This window comes from Tripterygium wilfordii, chromosome 12, assembly GCF_013401445.1.
Source record: "Tripterygium wilfordii isolate XIE 37 chromosome 12, ASM1340144v1, whole genome shotgun sequence".
Taxonomy (NCBI): domain Eukaryota; kingdom Viridiplantae; phylum Streptophyta; class Magnoliopsida; order Celastrales; family Celastraceae; genus Tripterygium; species Tripterygium wilfordii.
In genome coordinates this window covers 208,736-229,634 of record NC_052243.1, presented here as the reverse complement: position 1 = coordinate 229,634, position 20,899 = coordinate 208,736, and the positions used below count along the sequence as shown (strand labels likewise).

The 20,899-nt window shown below is 37.6% G+C and overlaps 2 protein-coding genes across 4 annotated transcripts; one reads left to right on the top strand and one right to left on the bottom strand.

The window, feature by feature from the left end:
- Positions 1-324: 324 nt before the first annotated feature.
- On the bottom strand, positions 325-6,889 carry LOC120011061 (far upstream element-binding protein 2-like). 2 transcript variants are annotated; one of them, XM_038862085.1, is made up of 7 exons: positions 6,556-6,889; positions 6,087-6,439; positions 5,055-5,240; positions 4,776-4,877; positions 4,628-4,702; positions 4,387-4,503; positions 325-1,762 (listed from the first exon to the last, which is right to left on the bottom strand). In XM_038862085.1, the coding sequence occupies exons 1-7, from the start codon at positions 6,788-6,790 to the stop codon at positions 476-478; spliced, it is 2,355 nt and encodes a 784-aa protein (XP_038718013.1). In that variant the 5' UTR covers positions 6,791-6,889; the 3' UTR covers positions 325-475. The 2 variants fall into 2 exon arrangements, with proteins under 2 accessions (XP_038718013.1, XP_038718014.1); XM_038862086.1 differs by having other exon boundaries at positions 4,631-4,702.
- A 905-nt stretch (positions 6,890-7,794) lies between these two features.
- LOC120011441 (phospholipase SGR2-like) lies at positions 7,795-20,422 on the top strand. Of its 2 annotated transcripts, none has more exons than XM_038862553.1 (23): positions 7,795-7,983; positions 8,224-8,496; positions 8,894-8,994; positions 9,665-9,859; positions 10,426-10,581; positions 11,324-11,395; positions 11,497-11,649; positions 11,879-11,929; positions 12,804-12,974; positions 14,263-14,412; positions 15,371-15,436; positions 15,538-15,804; positions 15,943-16,083; positions 16,279-16,348; positions 16,442-16,560; positions 16,724-16,796; positions 17,308-17,410; positions 17,732-17,825; positions 17,930-17,992; positions 18,733-18,781; positions 18,981-19,081; positions 19,413-19,459; positions 19,804-20,422. In XM_038862553.1, the coding sequence occupies exons 2-23, from the start codon at positions 8,280-8,282 to the stop codon at positions 20,045-20,047; spliced, it is 2,703 nt and encodes a 900-aa protein (XP_038718481.1). In that variant the 5' UTR covers positions 7,795-7,983; positions 8,224-8,279; the 3' UTR covers positions 20,048-20,422. The 2 variants fall into 2 exon arrangements, with proteins under 2 accessions (XP_038718481.1, XP_038718480.1); XM_038862552.1 differs by having other exon boundaries at positions 15,538-15,843.
- The last annotated feature ends 477 nt before the right edge of the window (positions 20,423-20,899 follow it).

The following is a 20,899-nucleotide window of genomic DNA, read 5'->3' as shown; positions in this document are numbered from 1 at the left end:
AATGCAAGAAGGAAGCCAAGAAAAGTTCAAATTTGAATTGGGCTACCGTCTTCTGTGCCCGTTTAGCATACGGCACATGAAATTGCTTGGATGAGTAATGACTCTTTAGCGCTGTCTGGTTCGTGAAATTCGTACAGGTTATTAAGAGAAGCCACGTCACATCAATCAAGAATGATTCCTACAAAATCTCACAGGGATCTCAATTTCTGCAGTCCAGCAGTAGTGAAAATAGCACTCAAGGAAACAATTTATTCTTCGTAGCTTCTCACAACTTCCTTAATGAGAATGCTTGACATCCAACCGGTGCCTTCCTAGGCAAGAAAGTAACTAGATATTATCTATGCTCATAGAAAGACAGAAGACAACCACAAGTTAGTATCATTCATAAGTCAATACAGTTGAAAAACAGACCTAAAAAACCGTCGGATAACTGATAAGATACATCCATACAAAAAAAAAAAACTGATAAGATACATTAATGAGGTGCAGCATACATCTGTGTTGAGTCATACTGAGGATAACCAGATTGTGGAGACAAAGTTTTCCCATAGCTAGCAGGCGCACTAGTTGGAACAACTGCATAACCACCTGATTCTGCAGCAGACTGATCATAACCAGGTTGAGCAGCTGTTGATTGAGCATAAGCTGGCTGCCCACTAGGTGGCGCACTATAGGTTGATCCAGCAGCACTACCATAAGCTTGATCTTGTGTACCTTGAAAACCATAGCCTGCAGAGCTTGGGACTGGCTGCTCAGTGTAGCCTTGTGAAGGTGGATACTGCCCATAACCCATCTGTCCATACACAGCTGCCTGCTGTACAGGCTGAGCATAACCAGAGACTGGTTGCCCCGCCTGCACCTGATAGCCTGGACCCGATGCAGTCGGTACCTGATTATACCCATCAGCTGCAGGTGCTGAGCCATATGAAGGATATGGTTGCTGCATGGGAGCAGTTGATGCATAGGGGTACTGCTGTTGCTGTGGTTGCTGGTGCTGTTGCATATTTGTACCATATGATTGGGCAGATGGAACAGCACCATGATAAGGCGTTTCTCCAGGTTGAGTAGGTCTCTGAGGGCCATATGATTGCGCAGGAGGCACTTGGGATGGCATTGCATATGACGCTGGCTTACTATACTGCTGTTCTGCTGCATAACCTGGTTGACTACCAGTTTGTAGGTAGATTGGCTGAGAACTTCCATGTCCTCCATATGAATGTTGTGTTGGAGCCTGATTATCATACTTCGGTTCCTCATATCCACGACCATAGCTTTGCTGTGTATGGGCAGTCTGTGAATAAGGAGCAGGATGACCATAATCTGAATCTCGAGCCTGTCCATAATTGTAACTAGCCTGGGATGGGGGTGGACCCATGGCAGAGGCAGGGGAATGGCCAAAACCATGCATGGGATTAGAAACTTGACTGGGGACTGAATGATCAAATGAACGGGCTCCCTGTCCGCCATAGTAATCATAGCCACCACCACGTGGAGGTTGCCCCTGCATGCCAGATGGAGCTCTTTGTTCCCAACCAGAAGCAAAGTTATTTCTTGGTGCCATCTGCTGTGGGGGATAACTTCCATACGTTGGATGGGTATACTGTTGATTTTGGGATGGATAAGGTCCTCGTTGATGATAATCATATGGCATCGAGTGGGCAGCATGGGAAGCCCTGGGTCCCCATTGATGCGGAACACTGGGTCCACGTGATCGATAGGCCTGCTGGTTAAAAGTGCTGGAGAGAGGTGAAGGTCTCATAGTCTACTCCAAGACAATTACAGAAGACAAGGGTTAGTAAGTAGACAAAACATTATTTACATATAAACAAGAACATGAAAGAAATGAGGTTATATGAAACAAGTAGGCTGCTGACTAAACTTGACCACAACACCTTTTCCAAGCCAAACATAACAGACACCATTAGACATCATCTTAACTAAATAAGAGCAGCAAGCCACCCCTTATAATATAAAATTCCCACAACAATAAATAGTTTAGAAAAGATAATATAACTATTCACTACCACCACCATAAAAAACAAGAACCACAACTCTACTTGCATGTGGATCCCACTGACGAAACATAGCACAACACAATACATAAATTTATCATAAAAAGTAGACGCTATATTTTCAAGAAGTAGACAAATATGTGAGAAGATAAAGTGGTCATTAGAACAATACAACTAAAAATGTCAACAACGGGTGCAATCCTCCATGGACTGATCCCACCATCACGATCTCTTCCCTCCAAACCAAATGTGGCTTCAAAGCTACTACTACATCTAGACAATATGGTAGATAATCACATACTGTCAGGAAGACAAAACATAACACGCAGAAATGCATTAAAAAGTTCCTATATATTCAACAGCCAGTCAAAACTTCAAACAAAAGTTAATAATATTACCGATAACCAATACCGTGGCTGTTAGTAACCCATAACACCTGAACTGCTTGTTATCCTCCTTCACCAGTCAATTCATGATTTTTTAATCAAGATGGATCGAAGTTCAAGACATGCATACAGAAAAATGGATATCCAAAACTTCATGGATCGGGGCCAAGGGCAGACCATATCCAAGGCTCAAGATTCCGTTGTTTTCCTCCTTGGACTAGTTTCAAAGAGAAAAATAACATCACAATAGGTGCAACTGATGATCCTTCCACTTATCATAAAACAGCAGCAAATCCAAGTCCAAAATTTACTGTGACACACGTCAGAAGACAACCAGAGGGAGGCAGATGTTTCTCTTTAATCTCCAGCCACTTCATGACATCCAAGGATCAAGTGAAAAAACAAAAAAGCTAGATTATTGATTCATGTAACTGGGGCAAAAGATAACAAGTCGCTCCTATAACAAAAATCGTTTGGTTTCCAACTCATCTCTGCAGGGCTATTATAATCAAGACAAACGTATGCGGTAATACAAATCCAAAAAGAAGGGAATAAATTCCGGAACTAAGAGCATTACTGGGATGCCAGCTTGCTGGTCTACATAACAACCGAATGCCAGCCATAATTTACATGCACATTACAATCTTGAAAAACTGCATCTATTGCGTCTAGGAGAAGTGAAATGACTGGAAGTACAACAAGATGTTTTAATCTCTAAGGGCAATCGATAACAAGTTTCTGTAGCAATTATCATGGACTTCTACACAAATCAGATAAACATATACCATATTTTTTAAAATGCTTCATAAAAAAGGCATGCATTAATATATAATGACCACCATACAGAATTTATATATATATATATATATATATATATATGATGCCTTCAGTAGTCATAATAATTTCCCCAAAAACACATCTTATACATTGCGCATCAGGTGCTACAAAGCACGAAGCTTAATGCAACATTCTTAACTTTGAAGTCTCAAAGTAGTCTTACCAACTATTAACATCCTGCAATTGCGAGATTTAATGCCTGATACCTCTCTTCGGTGGATAAGAGTAAAAAGTGGTTGTCTATTGCTACACCATGAAAGCAATGCTGACCCGATGGGAAAGGCAAAGGCCAAATCTGCATTTTTAAAGTCAAGCAATTCGAAATCGGCACCTTCAACATAATAAACCATGGCAACCGACATTTTGGAATGAATATATCATCTTGCTAACAGCATTCAAGTGACCTTGGCATGGATGGTATGTCATGTATTCAATCATTCATTCTCATGGCAAAACTATAAAAAGTTTCTTTTCATACTGAATGTTGCATTTGTAGAACAAAAACAGTACCCAGGCAAATATTTAGTAGAAAAGACATCTCTTAACCAATCCCAATCAAAGGCAAGATTGAAATTTGAGACCACTAGACCCCCCAACACGCCAAACAAATATTTTCCACCCTCAAATTTTCTTCAGCGAAATAAAAGATTAACATCAAAATTCTTTGCCTTCTCGTAATATAGGTTCCTGGAAAATTACATAATAAATACAACAAATACAATCCTACATATTTTTATACCATAGCATGCATAATTTCATAAGAGCACATGATACAAGAGTAACAGGGTTAAAACCCTAGCAAGACTACTACACAATAGCAAGATGCTACGCCACATGACTCTAGTTAAAACAATACCTATCGAACAGAATATTAAAAGTAAAACAATAACTCTACAGGAATTTAAAAGAAAGACAAACATGCATATTCATAGCAAGAGATTGAAGATATGATTTAATCTTAAACTACATTCATGACCATCCTTCACTCCATTCATCGTCTACACATGGTTCAAAGACCAGTCACACAGACAATTTTTCAGCAAAATAAACCATTCAAAGTATCCAAAAGCAGCAATTATATTCAATCACAAAAAAAAAAAAAAAAAAAAACTCATTACTCAATAAACAGGTAGCAGAAGTCATAAACAAACCTGATTCATAGCCTCCTTTATCATTTCTCTAGCCATCTCAATCTGCCTCTTATCACCAGTCACTCGTACAGTTCTTTCTTTCGAATCATCCCCTTCTGGAAGATGCTGAGGCATCAACTAAACAAAAATAGACAGTCAGTATTCGAGATAACAGATTTTTAAATAATGAAACAAGCCATTATGCCTGTCCAGTACGAGTCGAATTTCACAAGCAGCATAGATCGAGGCATATGATATCAACTACCTGGATACGAGCTCCTGATCTGTTCTGCAAACCTTTAATGGTATCCCCACCTCTACCAATGATCAAACCAACCTGAACAAGGAGCTTATGTAAGGCACAGATAGAAATATGCATAAGCCTGAAACTCAGTTGAGGCATTTTTAACCTTCTCATTTGGAACTTGAATCTCAATTTGCTCTGTTGGGCCAGCATTCTGAACACTACGAAGGCCCCTAGCTACAAGGGTAGGGGAACCCCCAGCATCTGCCTGCAAAAGCACAAGTTAAGCAAATGCCAACATTAAAATGGAAAAGGTAAGGCATATCAGGTGAAGGAACCAAATTCTATCAGAAACATTTACAAAATATGAGAACAAAAGCTGGCATGGGAAGAACTAGCCGGATGAGCAAAAACACAAAAGAGCTTGAAGTGAGAGATAATAAACCTCTGCTATCACAGCATTTATAAGCTTTTCAGCCTTTTCAATACTGCTCAAAGTCCCTATTAATTCCACAGGCCTTGTTGTCAAGTTTGGATCAGCCTCAGCATCCCTGGTGATTTGGATTTTTGCTCCCGAATTGTACTGCAAGAACCGTATTGTCTCCCCAGCCTTGCCAATAAGAACTCCAACCTACACCAGCATACTCACAAAGTATCAGTCTGATAATCTTTTTTCAATAAACAAAACAATGTGACAAAAGGATCCGAAAGAAGCATATTTCATCTTTGAATAGTAGCTTGCTACTTCTGATATGTTGACATATATCACTAATTCCCTATAACAATTTTGGCTACCAATAAGTCAATATATTCATAAATAACACACCATTCTCTGCTAGTGTTATCTCATGTTAGCAAGAGCATAAATCAACTTTTTCAAAATTGTTTCAATAAAGAAACTTATAAATTTGTGCTTACCACCCAGGCCATGTTTGAAAATTGAAATAAGGCTCAACTTACTAAATCCTGAGCCAGCCTACTACTCACTAACGAATAGGTCAAGGATAGTGAAAAAATTAGAACAAAATCTCATGTGTTAAAATAGATTCTGGCTGTCTTTATATATGATGGGCCTACCAGCAGAAACAACATTTTCATTATATTACATGTACCAAAAGAGTTTGCACATATTATTGAGAACAGAAACAACCAAGAATCATGACAAGTAGCACCTTCATACAAGTGGAGACATTTGCCTTGCATAAACATGAAGGAATCCAATGGACAACAATAAAATGACAAACATTGGCACGGTAATATCAAACAGACTGGTAGCTGCCAAGGATCAAGGCATATAAACACCAAATTTATGTAGCAGCATAATTTCCGATAGCACAAAGTCTACAATGGGTTGCAGCTTTTGGAGGCAAATGGTGTGGAATGCAGATATATCCAAGAGATGTGATCATGCAGAACAGTCATAAAATATAAAGATCTATCTGCATCACTTTTTAAGTCGCGGGGTATTGGGTAATACCTTGTTATTAGGGACTTCCATTTTGCGTAATGTAGTCGGCCCATCATCAAATGTGGGTTGTATTTGTGGTGCAGAATCATCAAACTCTTGCTCAGGAGTCTTTTCAGGAGGTTTCTCAGTTTCCCCTTTCGAGGATTCAAGAATGTTCTCCTCCTCAGAGCCATCACCAGGAACTTTCTGGCTATCTGCAGTCTCATGATTCTCAGCAGCGGGCTGTTCATCATCTATTGTCTGTTGAACTTCCTTAGATGTGGGCTCTGGATCCTCCCGCTGCTCATTCACCACATTCAGCACTACAGCATCCTCCTTCACAGGCTTCTCATTATTATCTAATTTGAACCCATTTTCACTATCTGTCAACAATATGTTTGAAAAAAAAAAATCATGACTTGCCAGCAAATGACATATCAAGTAGACGTAACAGAAACCCTAAATCACTTCGTAAATTCAAAATCGCGCACAAGAATACCTAAACCATCGGCTTTCTCATCTATCCTAGTGCGTTTGGCCTCGGGCAAATCGGGGCCTGCCTCGTCACTGTTTTCTTGCTCATGATCCTCGGTCTTCTCTTCGGAGTCCTCCTCTGGCGGGTCAGCCACGATTTCTTGCTGAGTTTCAGGCTCCAGCTCCTCCAGCTTGCGCTTGTGATCCGTAGGCGCGGGGCTGGCCTCTGGAGAAGATACCGCCACTTGTTCCTCCGCCATTAAAAAGTGAAAGAACGCGAGAAAGATTGGCGGTTTTAAGGGTTTTCGATGCTAGATGTGCGTGGCTGTGTGCGTGCGTGCAGTTAAGTGGAGACGGAAGAGGGGGGTTTAAGGCATTATATGGGATCGCTGCCTGTGAGATATTTTAATTAGTTGGGCCGCTGACATTTTAGGGTCGGGCCTTAATTGGGTTTAAATTAGTTTGGGCATCCTCCGGCCATATATGAGCCTACAGCAGTGGTACGAACTACGACGTAGGGCTAAACTCAATGGGCTCGACTTGTTAAAGTTTGTAGCCTTGTGGGGCAGTCAAGGTCTAACCCACGATGCTGGTTGGGCTGTCGCTTTTTTTAGCCGAATAAATATTAGGCCGACCTTATAGCTCATAACATAATTACGTGACATAGTGGCATCATCGCCTTTCCACTTGAAGGAAGGATCAAAGGGTTGCTTCATTTGATGCACCTTAAAATAATATCCATAATTACTTGTAAGATATAAATATATAATTTATAACCATTCAAGGATGGTCAAGTTAGTTGTGATGAATTATAAATATGTTCGGTTGAAAAATCTAAATTTGATTTCGAAAAACCTATTTCCAAACAATTTATCAAGATATTTAAAAAGAGTTATCATACTTTAAAATAATAAAAATTGGAACGCTCGGATTCTAAATGGATTAAAATCATATGGTTCCCATCATTAATACATATAATTTAAATTGCACGATGTCATCGATCAAATTTTTTGGACTATTATTTTAAACATTAGAGGATGAAATATTTTATACTTGGATTGCATGTGATAAAGTGGTAATAATTTTTATGAAATAATTAAGCATTTGAATTACTATTGATGCTTTCTTTATCTTGTCACATAATGAAGGTAACAATAATGATTCAATAAAATTCTTAGAAAAATAAGAAGGGCTTGGAATAAAAATACTAACAAAAAAGAGACGTAAAAGAAAAAAATAAATCAAGAATGATGAAAATGGAACACGCAACCGCCATTTCAATGCGAGCAGTGTTGTTCTTACAAGTTCGAACTGCCATTCAAGACCCACCTGTCATTCCTTTGCGGGTTTCGCATTTTGTCTTTGTATTTGAACTCTTCGATTCTCATACATGAGCAGACTTTCCTTTATTTCGTCTACTGAAGAAGCCTCTCAAGCTCATTTCCTCGACTGGGTATTGACAAGCTTCTTGTTATCAGTTCCTTCTATTGTATTCTTACTTTGAATCTCAACTGTTCTGAAAATGGTTCTTATGTGCCTTTAGATTTTTATTTTTTTTTATTTTTGCATAGAAGCATTTTGATATTTTGTCCAAACGAGAAATTTACTGGTTTTGAGAAGAGCCAATTGAATGCTGAATTCCTTATCATAATTTCTATGCTAATTGTGATTCTGTTATTATGTCGCTTTGAAGGACAACCATTTGATATTTTTCCAACCATCACAAAATTACTACTAGGAGTCGTTTAAATGGCGGATTCCGAAGCAAATTATGCGGTTTCGGAGGGTACAAGAGTTGAGGAAACGACCCCTGCTCTGTTGAAGAACACTCCTTCAAACATTGCTAGATTGGAGGATGTAATCGAACAAAGCAAGGGTAGGCAGAAGTATCTTGCTCAGACTAGGAGTTCGTCAGACGGGGGTGATGTGCGGTGGTATTTTTGCAAGGTGCCTTTAACAGAAAATGGTTAGTTTTTTAGTCAGTTTGGAATTGCTTAGTTTTCTTTTTCGCTTGATTTTTCGGTATATTTGGTTCCAAAATGCTTTGCTTGGTTTCTGTGGAAAGTTAGGAAACCTCAGTGTAGATGTAGTCTAAAGTACTGAAAATAAGGCTTGTAGTTAATGGCATTAAAGAAATTCTATGAAATGTTTGCTGCCTGGAGCCAAATTCCAAATCCTTCCCTGAAATTTACTTAGGATGGTCTGTAGTATAGAATACTAAGGTGTGTAATTAGTGGTACCAAGGGAAGAACATGTTGACACTGGAGTGTAAAGGGACAAAGAATTATATGAAATGCTGCTTGGAGCCAACATATATATATATACACGAGTTAGTGACATTTTCTTATTTTGTTTATTTACAGAGCTAGCTGCATCTGTCCCTCGCACTGAGATGGTGGGGAAGGGTGACTACTTCCGCTTTGGTATGAGGGATTCTCTTGCAATAGAGGCTTCTTTCTTGCAGGTCATCTATTAGACCCCATGGTTTGTTATGTTAAGTTTTTCTCCCCATGGCCTTCTTGGATTACGGGCCACTTTTCATGCTTGTAGTCTTATTAAACATTGTTGAGTTTCTGTGTCATTCATGCATGATGCATGTACAAGTCAATTTGGATATAAGCTAATTCATGCATAAATATTTGTCAGGGTATAATGTCAATGTCTATTAAATGACTTCATTGCAAAGGATTTTTTCCCTTTTCTTTTGGTATAATGTGTTGATTGGCTGAAAAGACTTCTGTTACTCGAGAACCCTTGAGGTTTTTGACTGTAAATGAGAATCTTAATGATGGAGAGAAGAACTATCACATTGTGATTCCTGAGGTCACAATTTAATAGATTTTTGTATTGAGTACTTGGATCGTAGTCTCATACCATAAAAATGGCTGCACATGCCACAGCACCATGAGAAATCCACCAATCCAAAAGCGATGTGTGAACTTCGACAGCTATGTACCATATTCAATATCTAGATATAGAAAAGGGGCATGGAATACATATGGCTAAGAGTTAATTCAGCATGCAATGGCATTTTTAGAATCTCATATAAACCTTTATGACGGCCTGTGATATCCATTGGGGACTATAAAAGATTTCCTAACACAACCACTTATCTGTTGATTATGCATTTTAAGAGGGAGGAGGGGTTGCTCACTAGTTGGTGGAAAGAGTATGCAGAATGTAGTGAAGGTCCAATGGGCAGACCTAGTACCAGCAAGAAGAAAGATGCACAGATGTATGAGATTTGTCCTGGTGGTAATCAATCAACTCAACTATATGAAGTGGAGGAGGAAAGAGTTGGTGTCCCTGTAAAGGGAGGGCTCTATGAGGTATGCTTTCTATAACTTTCAGTTTTGCTTGTTCACTTTGACAACCATGTGATGTACATGCACCCACTAACCAATAGTATTTAGGTAAAATCATGTAGAATATATTGCATGGGGTCGAAAGCACACAACTGTCCATCTATTTCTATAAATGACACTGAGTCCCTCACAGGCTTCTTTGGTGCCTAGAACTGTATCTTCTGTCAGTCAAACCTTTTGATACTTGCATCAATCTATGGGCAAACCTTGGCCTATTAATAGATGTTCTCCTAATAAATAGTCATTGCCTAGTTTCATTTAAAATAAAATTGCCTAGTTAATTCACGTCTTTTAAATTCTCACTCATTGGGGCTGTTTTTCTAAGCACATCCTTAAGCTCTTCTTCGTTTCAATATACAATTGAATGGCTATTGTACGTTCTGTTGTTAGTATAATTCTTTATTTTTTTTAGCGTTTCTCTGTGATCTTTGAACTCTAAAGCACTAAGAATGTCTATAGTTACAGTTATTTGTTTTTCCTTTTCTATTACTCAGAAATATATTCCATTATCAACCAGTATCATTCTGCAGGTAGATCTAGTGAAGAGACATTGTTTTCCTGTTTATTGGAATGGAGAAAATCGGCGTGTTTTAAGAGGCCATTGGTTTGCTTGTAAAGGGGGTCTTGATTGGCTTCCTCTTCGAGAAGATATTGCTGAGCAATTAGAGATGGCATATCGTAGTCAGGTTTGCTTCGGGAATACTATCTTTTGAATGTTTTCCTTTTTGTTGGAAATCGTTGCAGCTTGATTGTTGACACTCTAATACAGCATTGAGCAAGGACAAACCATATCCTAAGCACAGATGTGGGCCTACTTTTTATCAGTCTCAACCTGATTACCCCTTAGCCACTCTATTTGGTATTTCATGTTGGATATAAAAACCATATACAAATCTTTCTTGCGCATGGCAATTGAACAATACCGATTTTCCATCTTCTTGCTACATATGCTGCTTAATGACGATGTATATATTCCTTTTGATCAACCTGAACATGAATTCATGACCTATTATGCACCCTTGCGATTTTCCCTCCCTTTTCCTCTTGGTGGTCGTTGAAGGCTTTCCCTGATATACCTCTAGTGTACAGGGTTCACACCTTCATGTCAGTCCCATTTGTTTTACTTGGGTTAGAAAGATGGAAGGAAAGATATTTCAGAAGTCAAAGTGAAAGAATAACCCCTGATCTGTATGATATTCATTCGTTATATATTGCTTTGTACTGACTAATCAAGCACTGTGAGGATGATTGGTGCTTCTGTTTTTCCTGGTTATGAAGAAATTTCCTAAGAAATCTCTAGTTAATTGTGCAATTTAAATCATAGAGTAGGTTTCCTTCTTCTTCAAAAAGTTTGCATAGTCATTAAGCATTCTCTGTTCACTAGTAACAATGTGATGAGAAAAGACACTGATGGTAACTTCTCTCCAGGTTTGGCACCGAAGGACATTTCAACCATCAGGACTTTTTGCAGCTCGAGTTGATTTGCAAGCCTCTACGCCAGTATGTATTATTGTGGCAAGGCGAATTGCATTCTCTTGATTCTCGTGGTTGCTGCCTTGAAATCTGTTAGTTGTTGGTTTATCTTGGGGTTTCTCTTGTAGGGACTTCATGCACTTTTTACAGGAGAAGATAATACCTGGGAGGCATGGCTTAATGTCGATGCTTCTGGTTTTTCTGGTGTCATCAGTTTTACTAGAAATGGAATTAGATTAAGGCGTGGCTTCTCGGAATCTCACTCACCGAAACCAACTCAGGTTCTATTTTAGGAGTTATGCTGGTGGTAATATCTATTTACTTGGAACAACAAATTATCCCAAGAAATTCACCTGAGTAGCCAGTTTATCTTATTAAGCCATTATATGCAGTATTTTACCAATAAATTAGTAATTGATTTTGATGGAAAGAGAGCTCTATTTTGTCTTTTGTGCCCAAAAGAAGTGTGAAGAACTTGTTCCCCTGTTAACAACTGTTCTCTTTTATCAGGATGAGCTACGCCAGCAAAAGGAGGAGGAAATGGATGATGACTGTTCACAGGTATGCATTGGTGAATTGCTACTTTTCTGCACAAGCTTACAGATTCCAACTAGTAAATAGTTTACAATTTTTATTTTCTTCAAGGTTCATTGTGGATCATCACATCACCATCACTCTACGAGTTGCAATTTTTGGAAAAGCTCTGGTGGTCTGATTATGCTGGGTCCCATATCTTTAATGTTTCTAGGGTAGCTGAGCAACTAGCCATATTTTCCCAAATCTTTAATGTTTCCAGGGTATCTGAGCAAATCTTTGATGGATTGGTGGAAGTATGCTCTTGTTTTGGTATTACACATTATTTAAATATGGCGTTTGGTAGATTTTTCAAAATTTTCATACTATTGTTCTTAGGCCATGGTTTCTACTGATACCATTTTTGTTCATTTTATACTTTCTGGATACTACATAGACTGCCTTAGAACATTCTAATCTCAAGTTTAATACAATGTCACCATCTTGACCAAAAGGGGGAAAACTAGCTTAGGTGCTGAGTTGATTAGTCTTATGCTAATGTTCAAAATAAGTAACTTCTGCATGTTAACAATAACATTAATTTAGGTTTTGGATTACTAATTTTGGGAATTTAATTGTATCTTTAGATGTTTTTGTATTGGTGGATATTTTCTCCTTGAGATCTATGTTATTATAAATGTAATTTTATTCAAGATGTATACTGTTTTTAAAATGATGCATGCATAAAAACTTTGTTCCCTTCTTTTCGTTCTATTTCTTTTGATTCTTTTCCTCTATCAATTACTTTTAAGGAAAAAAAAATTTGCGACCCATTTGTCTATGTCGATATTCACTGCAGTGAACTATTACTTCATTTTGAATCTGAATTTCTTTCTGGTTAAATTTGGTTTTGTTGGTCTAGGTTCCTGTTCGACACCTAGTATTTATGGTTCATGGAATTGGTCAAAGATTGGAGAAATCTAATTTGGTGGATGATGTTGGCAATTTATGCCATATCATTGCTAGTCTTGCTGAACAACACCTTACCTCACACCAACGCAGTACACAAAGAGTCCTTTTCATTCCATGCCAGGTAAACCTTCTGTTTCTATATTTTTTTTTTCTCTTTAGGAGGGTTAAAACCTTTTGTTCCTTGTCCTTCAGTTCAAACGTGTGCTAAAAATTGATATTGGAGAAGGCTATGTATTGTAACCATCACACTTATTTTCTTCTTTTCAGAATTTTTGTTTATTCATTCAATATGGGCATACTGTTGGCAGGTCATGTCTTCGTGCTATATTATCGATCATTTGCACAACTTAACTAAATCTGCAAAATCTGAAATAAATAGATGCTTATCTTGTATTTGTTTCCTCAGTTTGATGTGGTCCTTAAATAGCAGCGCTACTCTCCCATATTTCATGTTTCAAAGCATTGGGAGTGTTAGAATACAAATGATGTGAAAACCCCAACCCAACAAGTTAACTTATTGGGTTGAATGATAAAGTAATTAATCTTAATATGGTATCGGAGCGAGAGGTATTGGGTTCAAACCTTAGCCTCTGTAATTTAAGCCCCAATTATTGATGCCTCAAGTGTGGGCCTTTGTGAGAGTAGCCCTAGTGTCGGGCCTCATTTGTTGTGCATGTGTCGGGCTGTCAGAGTTGTCTAGCCCACACGTGAGGGGGAGTGTTAGAATATAAATGGTGAAAAGCCCCAACCCAGCAAGTTAACTTATTAACTAGTTGGGTTGGGGCTTTTCACATCATTTATACTCTATCATGGAGAAATATTTTGGGAGAAATATTTTACTTGCAAATCACAGTGAAAATAATCCATATATTACCAAAATCATAAGAATCAAAATATTCATGAAACCTAGAAGTTTGCCATATAGTTTTAGGATGAATTAATATTCTCTCTTTCGTACCAGCATTCATTGATTCTAATAAACTTTCCGAAACTCCATATGAAATTAAGAAGAAAAGAAGTACATGGCTGTGCCGGCAACAATGAAACGTACATGTTTTTCATCCACAACACTGACACAAATATCAAAACACGGACAGGGTACATTCCACTCTGAAATGGTCCAAAATAAGCATCCAAAGAATTGTAGCAAAACGTGGAAGTACATCATATAACTAGATAAGTAAAACATGGTCCACTTTTTAGTATGATTACATCAGGTGTATTTTTCTGGATTTGCCAAAGCTTTTAGGAGTTGTCTGTATGTATTTGAATGTGTTATTCTCTGCTTCGATATTTTTTATGGGATTTTTTGCCTCCTTGAGAATTCTCTAACATTTTAATAGTATTTATGTTTAACCTTTTAATGCTGGCTAAGGAGCATGCTTTCCTTCACTTGTTATATATTTCAGTGGAGAAAGGGTTTGATGCTTAGTGGTGAAGCTGCAGTTGAAAAATGTACTTTAGATGGGGTACGAGGATTACGTGCGACTCTGAGTGCCACAGTTCATGATGTTTTGTACTATATGAGTCCCATCTACCGTCAGGATATTATCAACTCGGTATTGCATGCTTTATCTCCAAATTTGTTTCTGTTATTCTTGTTCTTTTTTGGTTTTATGTTGAAGAGGCTTTTTCAGTCATCTAAGTTCTTCTGCTTTGGGTTTTTGTTTGGAGTTGGCATCTTTAAAAGATACATGCCACAGTGCACTGGTCCTTGTACAAATCTTTTGATCTCAGAATTTTCTTAGGTTCTTAACATGTTTTTCATTCTGTCAAAACACTTACAAATGTTGGACCACTTAGGCAGGCTGAACTCTTGATTGGCAAGTGCCCCAAACTCAATTGATTTTGTAATTCATCAAATCATGGTTTCCATCAGCAGGCCATAAGAAATTAAGAATCACCAGAGATGTGCTACTGGTACCTTGCTTCAGGCACAGTCTCGGAAGGCATGCACCTCCCTAAAAGGCACCTTACCTGGACAGAGAGGCTCAAAGGTTATGCTTTTGTGAGCATGTCTTCTGGGTGCACCTTGGATGAATTTAAACATCTTCACGTATTGTTCTGTAGATTCTGTTTCCTGATACCACTGAGCCAATACTATTTTGCTCTCGTTTTGTCGTCCCTTGTGTTTCTCCGAAAGCAAATATCAAAGACACTTGATTCTCAATAGAGCTGATCAGATTTTGGAAGTATTATAGGTCAAATACCCTTTTCCTGGGAATAGATTATTGTTGTCATTGTTCCCCAACACCATCCCCTTCTATTGAAAATGAGATAAGAGATAGCGTACTGTTTTCATCTAATTCAACTCAGTTATATTTTTGATGGTCTCAGATCCCTTTTAATGTAATTCTAGTTTGTTCTTTGGTTGCACCCCCTCGGTGCCGTTAACCAACGCTTAGTTAGCAAGAATCCCATGTTTAGTAAATGAATTTTTTCTCTTGGTTTCACTCTGTTTATAATAAAAGTAGATTTATGCTTGAAGTTTGGGTTCATGAAATCTGTCTCCTACAGGCATCAAACCAATTGAATAGATTATATTTGAAATTTCTCAGACGAAATCCTGGATACAATGGAAAGGTATGTGACTAGTTGAAGATGCTACAAATTTCTCATCAAGCTATGACTAGTGAGTCTCGGTTAGCTTGAATGATCTCAAAACTATTATCAAACTTGTATAGGTCTCCCTTTATGGTCATTCTCTGGGTAGTGTCCTCTCCTATGACATCATCTGCCATCAGGAGAAATTATGCTCCCCATTTCCAATGGATTGGATGTACAATGAACATGCGAGGAGTGGAGAACCTTCCTCTGATATGAATGACCAGTCTACTACCTGCCACTCTTTGACTAATATGGATGATAAGAGCTCCTCTAGACCAAAAGCAACTCAGGACATGGTGGATCCTGTTGACAAAGAGTCATTGTCTCCTCCGTCAACTCTATTGGTATGCGGAGAAAGGCATGTTGAATTATTTTCCTCAGTTGTGAGTCTTTCGTCTCATCAAGTGAAATTCCTGTGTGGAGAAGCGGACATGGAAAGTGTAGATTGACTAGTTTGTGAATTGATTGATATGTTTTTACAGGACGAGGATGGCTTAAAATCCATTGGTGAAGTGACAACCGGCCACAGTAATGGCCCAGTAATTGGTTTGAAGGAAGCTTCTGAGGAAGAATGCAAAGACACCTGCAACAAGGAAGAGACAATCAAATTGCTGAAGGAAGAGGTGCGGACTTGCAACCATTTTTTCTTTACGTTGATACGTGCATCCTGAAATCCCGTAGGTGTCATCATGTGGAATTTGACATGTTTTCTCATTGAGACTAAGAACTTTGAAAGAAGTTAGACTGTTTCTTAACTAAAAGTAGTGCAAGAAGAATTTTGATCCTGTTCTTGTATGAAAAGACATGTGCTGTTTCAGGTTGACTCCCTCAAAGCAAGAATAGCAGAACTGAAATCAAAATGTTCTAGAAGTGATGTATTACTTAAAGGTGATTGCTGAACTGCACATATGTCGTGATTGATTTCAATTGAAGGAGTTCTTATGTATTGCTATCTATTGATATTATATATCATTTAACCAGAGAATGAGGGAGCACTCACAACCATGGAAAAACAACCCATTTCTGAGATGCCACCTCCTGGACTTGACAAATCAAAGAGTTATACACCTTATATTAAGTACACAAAACTTGAATTCAAGGTACCAGCGTGAAATGGGAGAAGGAAGTTCATTTTCCTTTGTTGTTCAAGTTTTTGAAGCTTGGTTTCAAGAATGTAGCTCTGCACAAACTTTGACATTTTTTTTCCTTCTGTTTAGCAAGAATTTTAACCTTGTTACTGATATGACAGATTTTATGTGACAGGTTGACACATTTTTTGCTGTTGGATCGCCCCTTGGTGTCTTCCTCGCCCTCCGTAATATTCGTATTGGAATTGGTAACTACATTTAAGATGTTCTTTATAGCTGTTTTTTAACTTCCAGAAAATATTTTTTAGACTTCTCAAATGATTGAAACTTGACCGTCTATAATTGTGTGACAAAATCATTGATGAACAGCAAAATCCATAATCATGTTGACACTATTACACTCAACTGTATGCAGGCAGCACTTCAAATAGTTACATTTATTTCTTTGTTTTTTTGTTACACTGCAACTACTATTTCGCACTTGCATTGTACACAAGTTTTTTGAGTCAAGAGGTCTTCAGATACATGTTCAATATTTCTTCCCCAAATGTTTGCATTTTGGGCTTTTTGTTGAAACTTTTTGAATAGTTTTTTGCGTCAATTATTACTCTTTACTGTTCTACATTATACAATACACCTAATATTTTGGTTTTTTTTTATACATTCCTAGTTTTGTATTACATAGTAATAGTCAGTTTCATATTGAATTTTAACCTCTCAAATGCAGTTTCATTGTATGTTTTTCGCTCTCTATTCCAGGCAAAGGGCAAGCATATTGGGAAGAGGAAAATATCAGTGAAGAGATTCCAGCTTGTCGTCAAATGTTCAACATTTTTCATCCATTCGATCCGGTTGCTTATAGGTTTGACATTTCCCATATATCTCTGTGCAGTTATTCTAGCTATAGACAGCACATTTCCATGGTAAATGTTGTTCTTGCTAGGGATGGACTTTTCGTTATTTATGACTTCCGCAAATTGTATAGTAGGATGAAATCTCCAATCGCCTAGAGTTTTGTTTTTCCCCCTCTCATATACAGATTCACACAACTTTTTGGTCAGAACAACTACACATGGATTATTAATTACCTAGGATTTTCTGAAGCAATTACATTTCATATATTTCTTTGTTGATCTATGTCAAATCTGGAACCCATTATGAAGGTTTGTTGGTTTCTGCACAGAATAGAACCACTTGTATGTAAAGAGTATATCACCAAACGTCCGGTTATTGTCCCTTACCACAAAGGTGGGAAGAGGTTGCATATTGGATTTCAGGTGAGGCCCTGTAACTATATACATCACTGTGCATTCAAGTCTCTCTCTCTCTCTCTGGCACTGAGTTCCTTCCCTCTCTGATATGCTCATATTATGTGAAATAGGAATTTAGTGAAGATTTGGCTGCTCGTTCTCAGGCAATAATGAATCATCTCAACTCTGTAAGGGTGTGCTCTGTTAAGAACTCTTTCCAAGTTTCAATGTGACTGAATTTTCTTTTGTTGTTTAATATCTATGGTTAGCTCAAAAATGCATGGAGAGCAGTAAGAAGGACTCATTTAATTAATCTACTGATGCAGTTGGTGCAATTCGGAGTTCTGATGAGTTTCATATTTGGTGGTGTTGTATTGGGGTACTTTTGCTTTGGTGTCCAAAATTTGTCTTGATGCCTCATTAATGTATCTGAGCAGTTTTAAAAACATTTCAATTTTATGGTGATTGGTGATACCCAGTTTTTCTCTATATGTTTCAACCACAATTATTCTCAACCTGTATTAACTATATCATCTTAGATGGCCCTTTTTCAATTTTATCCTCAACTTCACCTTTACAGAGGTGACTCATTTTTCATCATGTACTTTCTTGGATCAAACTAAACAGTGCATCATTATCTTAATTGAATCTTTAGGTTTTGGTTTGGTGGGTTCCTAGTTTGAGTTATAGGTGCCAAGTTACAAATGAGTCATGTCATGGGTATCTAAGTAGAAGTACTAGTTGGGATCGGATCCTTGAATTCTGTATTTATTAATCCTACAGTGCTTTCCTGAGCCAACTTGAGTTTAAGTTGGACCATTCATCTATCTCTGGTCACAGCGAGCTAAGTTTGTCAATAGCTGTATAGTGATGGAGCATTTGGTGTCTGGACACGTGAACACTGATAAAGTTGTGATATGTGCTGCCTGAACAGGTAAAAGTGTTGACAGTGTGCCAATCAAGAGATGCAGATATCCCAGAAGGTACAATAATTTATTTCTTTATCACGCTGCTTATCTTGCAATTACTGTCCCGATCTTCCTTAATAAAATTAAATTGCCTTCTATTTTAAAAGGAAAGATTATGACAGTCCTTTTCCAAAAATGAAAATTCAAAAAAGGAAATCTATTTGAAATTTAGCTTTTCATCTCGAATTTATTCATGATGTCCAATCTATGGTAGAAGGAGCAGAGGATGCTGAAGAAAAATTAGAAAGGTCATATGGTGAAATGATGATGGAGATGTTGACAGGAAGTGCAGGACGGATAGATCACATGCTGCAAGTGCGTAAAATTTACAGTTTGATGACAGTACATAAGGGTGCACTTTTAATCCATGAACTTGCTTATTGTTCTCTCAGTGTATACATGAACAAGGATGCATATAATAATCATGTGCATATGTAGTGTGAGTACGTGTGTCTGTACTCTGTGCTGTTTGATGTTGCCAGTCATTACTCTGCATGCACGACTTTGCTTCCCATTGAAACCGGGGAATGTTCCCTCTCATGAAGCTGTAGTCACCTGTGGTTTACAGATCTCATTAGTAGCAGCACTCTGCAACCATTTATCAACATTCGAACATTTCTAATTAAGTTATTTTGTTGATACGCAGGATAAAACATTCGAACATTCATATTTACAAGCCCTTGGATCACATACGTAAGTTTTTACTTGGCACTTTGAAGTGAGTTTATGGCACGTGCTATGGGAATATCAGTCTTTGCTTGTTAGCAGGCCAAGTGTGGATTTTGCAGCATCTTGACACAGTTTGTCATGCATTTCATCTTTTCTAGGAAGAATATTCGGTGTCTTCTACACAAGATTACACTTAAGACACTCGTGGAAGCATATGATGATAAGCCTTTTTGAACATATATATATAACTGAGGAAGTAAATTAAAAAGAAGAGACATATTGGTCGTAAGTTTCCATCGGAAACATTGTTTGATGCGATAGTTTATGTATTATGTATTTACTTTTAATTGGCGAATTTTGGCGTGCAGCAATTATTGGAGGGATAATGATACTGCGCTCTTCATTTTGAAACACTTGTATAGCGACATACCTGAGGATCCCAGTTCACCTAATGAGTCAAACGGTTGCAACTCAAAAGAAGAGACGGGGGGTTCCACTGCCGTGACTGATCAAAGAGATGTTGTTGATGAAGAACTTCCTTTGACATTTTCCGATAGGCAAATGGTTGAGAACTTGTCAAGGAGAGTGAAGAAGGTTATTAAGAGGACTTGAATTATTACAGGTTACAGGTTTCCTTCCTGCCATACTACTGCTTGTTGTAGATCTTTGTGTCAGAAGCTAATTGTTCCTGCATTGCAGAAAGTAAAGGGAAAATAATAACACGGGATTATTATGGTGGATATCCGGTATTCGCGTAGAGGATGATGGTTATGCAACACTATGTTGATAAGGGTTTCCCTGATGATTCATTTAAATTTCGTTTTATGTCTTTCAACTGTAAATAAGAATTGTAGTATTGAGTGTAAATATAGTGTTTGTAATTTAGGCGGCTTGTAAAGGAAATGCAAATGCAAATGCTGTAAAAATATTAGAGATTGTACATATAGTAGTATGATCTCAAGAAATAATACAGCTTCTGTTCTGTTGGTTGCATTTGGATCATTGACTTGAATGATTTTTATAATAAATAAATTAGGATGTCCAGTTTCTTCAAGTGGGAGTTACTTCCCTAACATACACACATACATATACAAACAGAGACAGCGAGAGAAGAGAGACAAACGGACCAACCGCAACGACTAACGACGACGATAGAATACGAGGCGCTTGGGAGAGTGGGAGGTCCAGAAGAATAAAAATGACACCATCTATCGTTTTGTTTCTAAAAAAATGACAACTTATGTCGATTTGTAATCTCTTCAGAAATTGGTAGGGTAGTGTTATTTTTATTCCAGAAAAATAACAACCTTTTATTGTTTTTTTTCTTTTGAAAAATTTTGATATAAACTTAGTAATCTCTAATTAAATATGTAAAATTTATTTATTTTAAAATTTTATTTTAAGGGTTTGTATATAAGGATATTTATATAAATTTTAAAAATGATGTAAAGATAATAGGTTAAT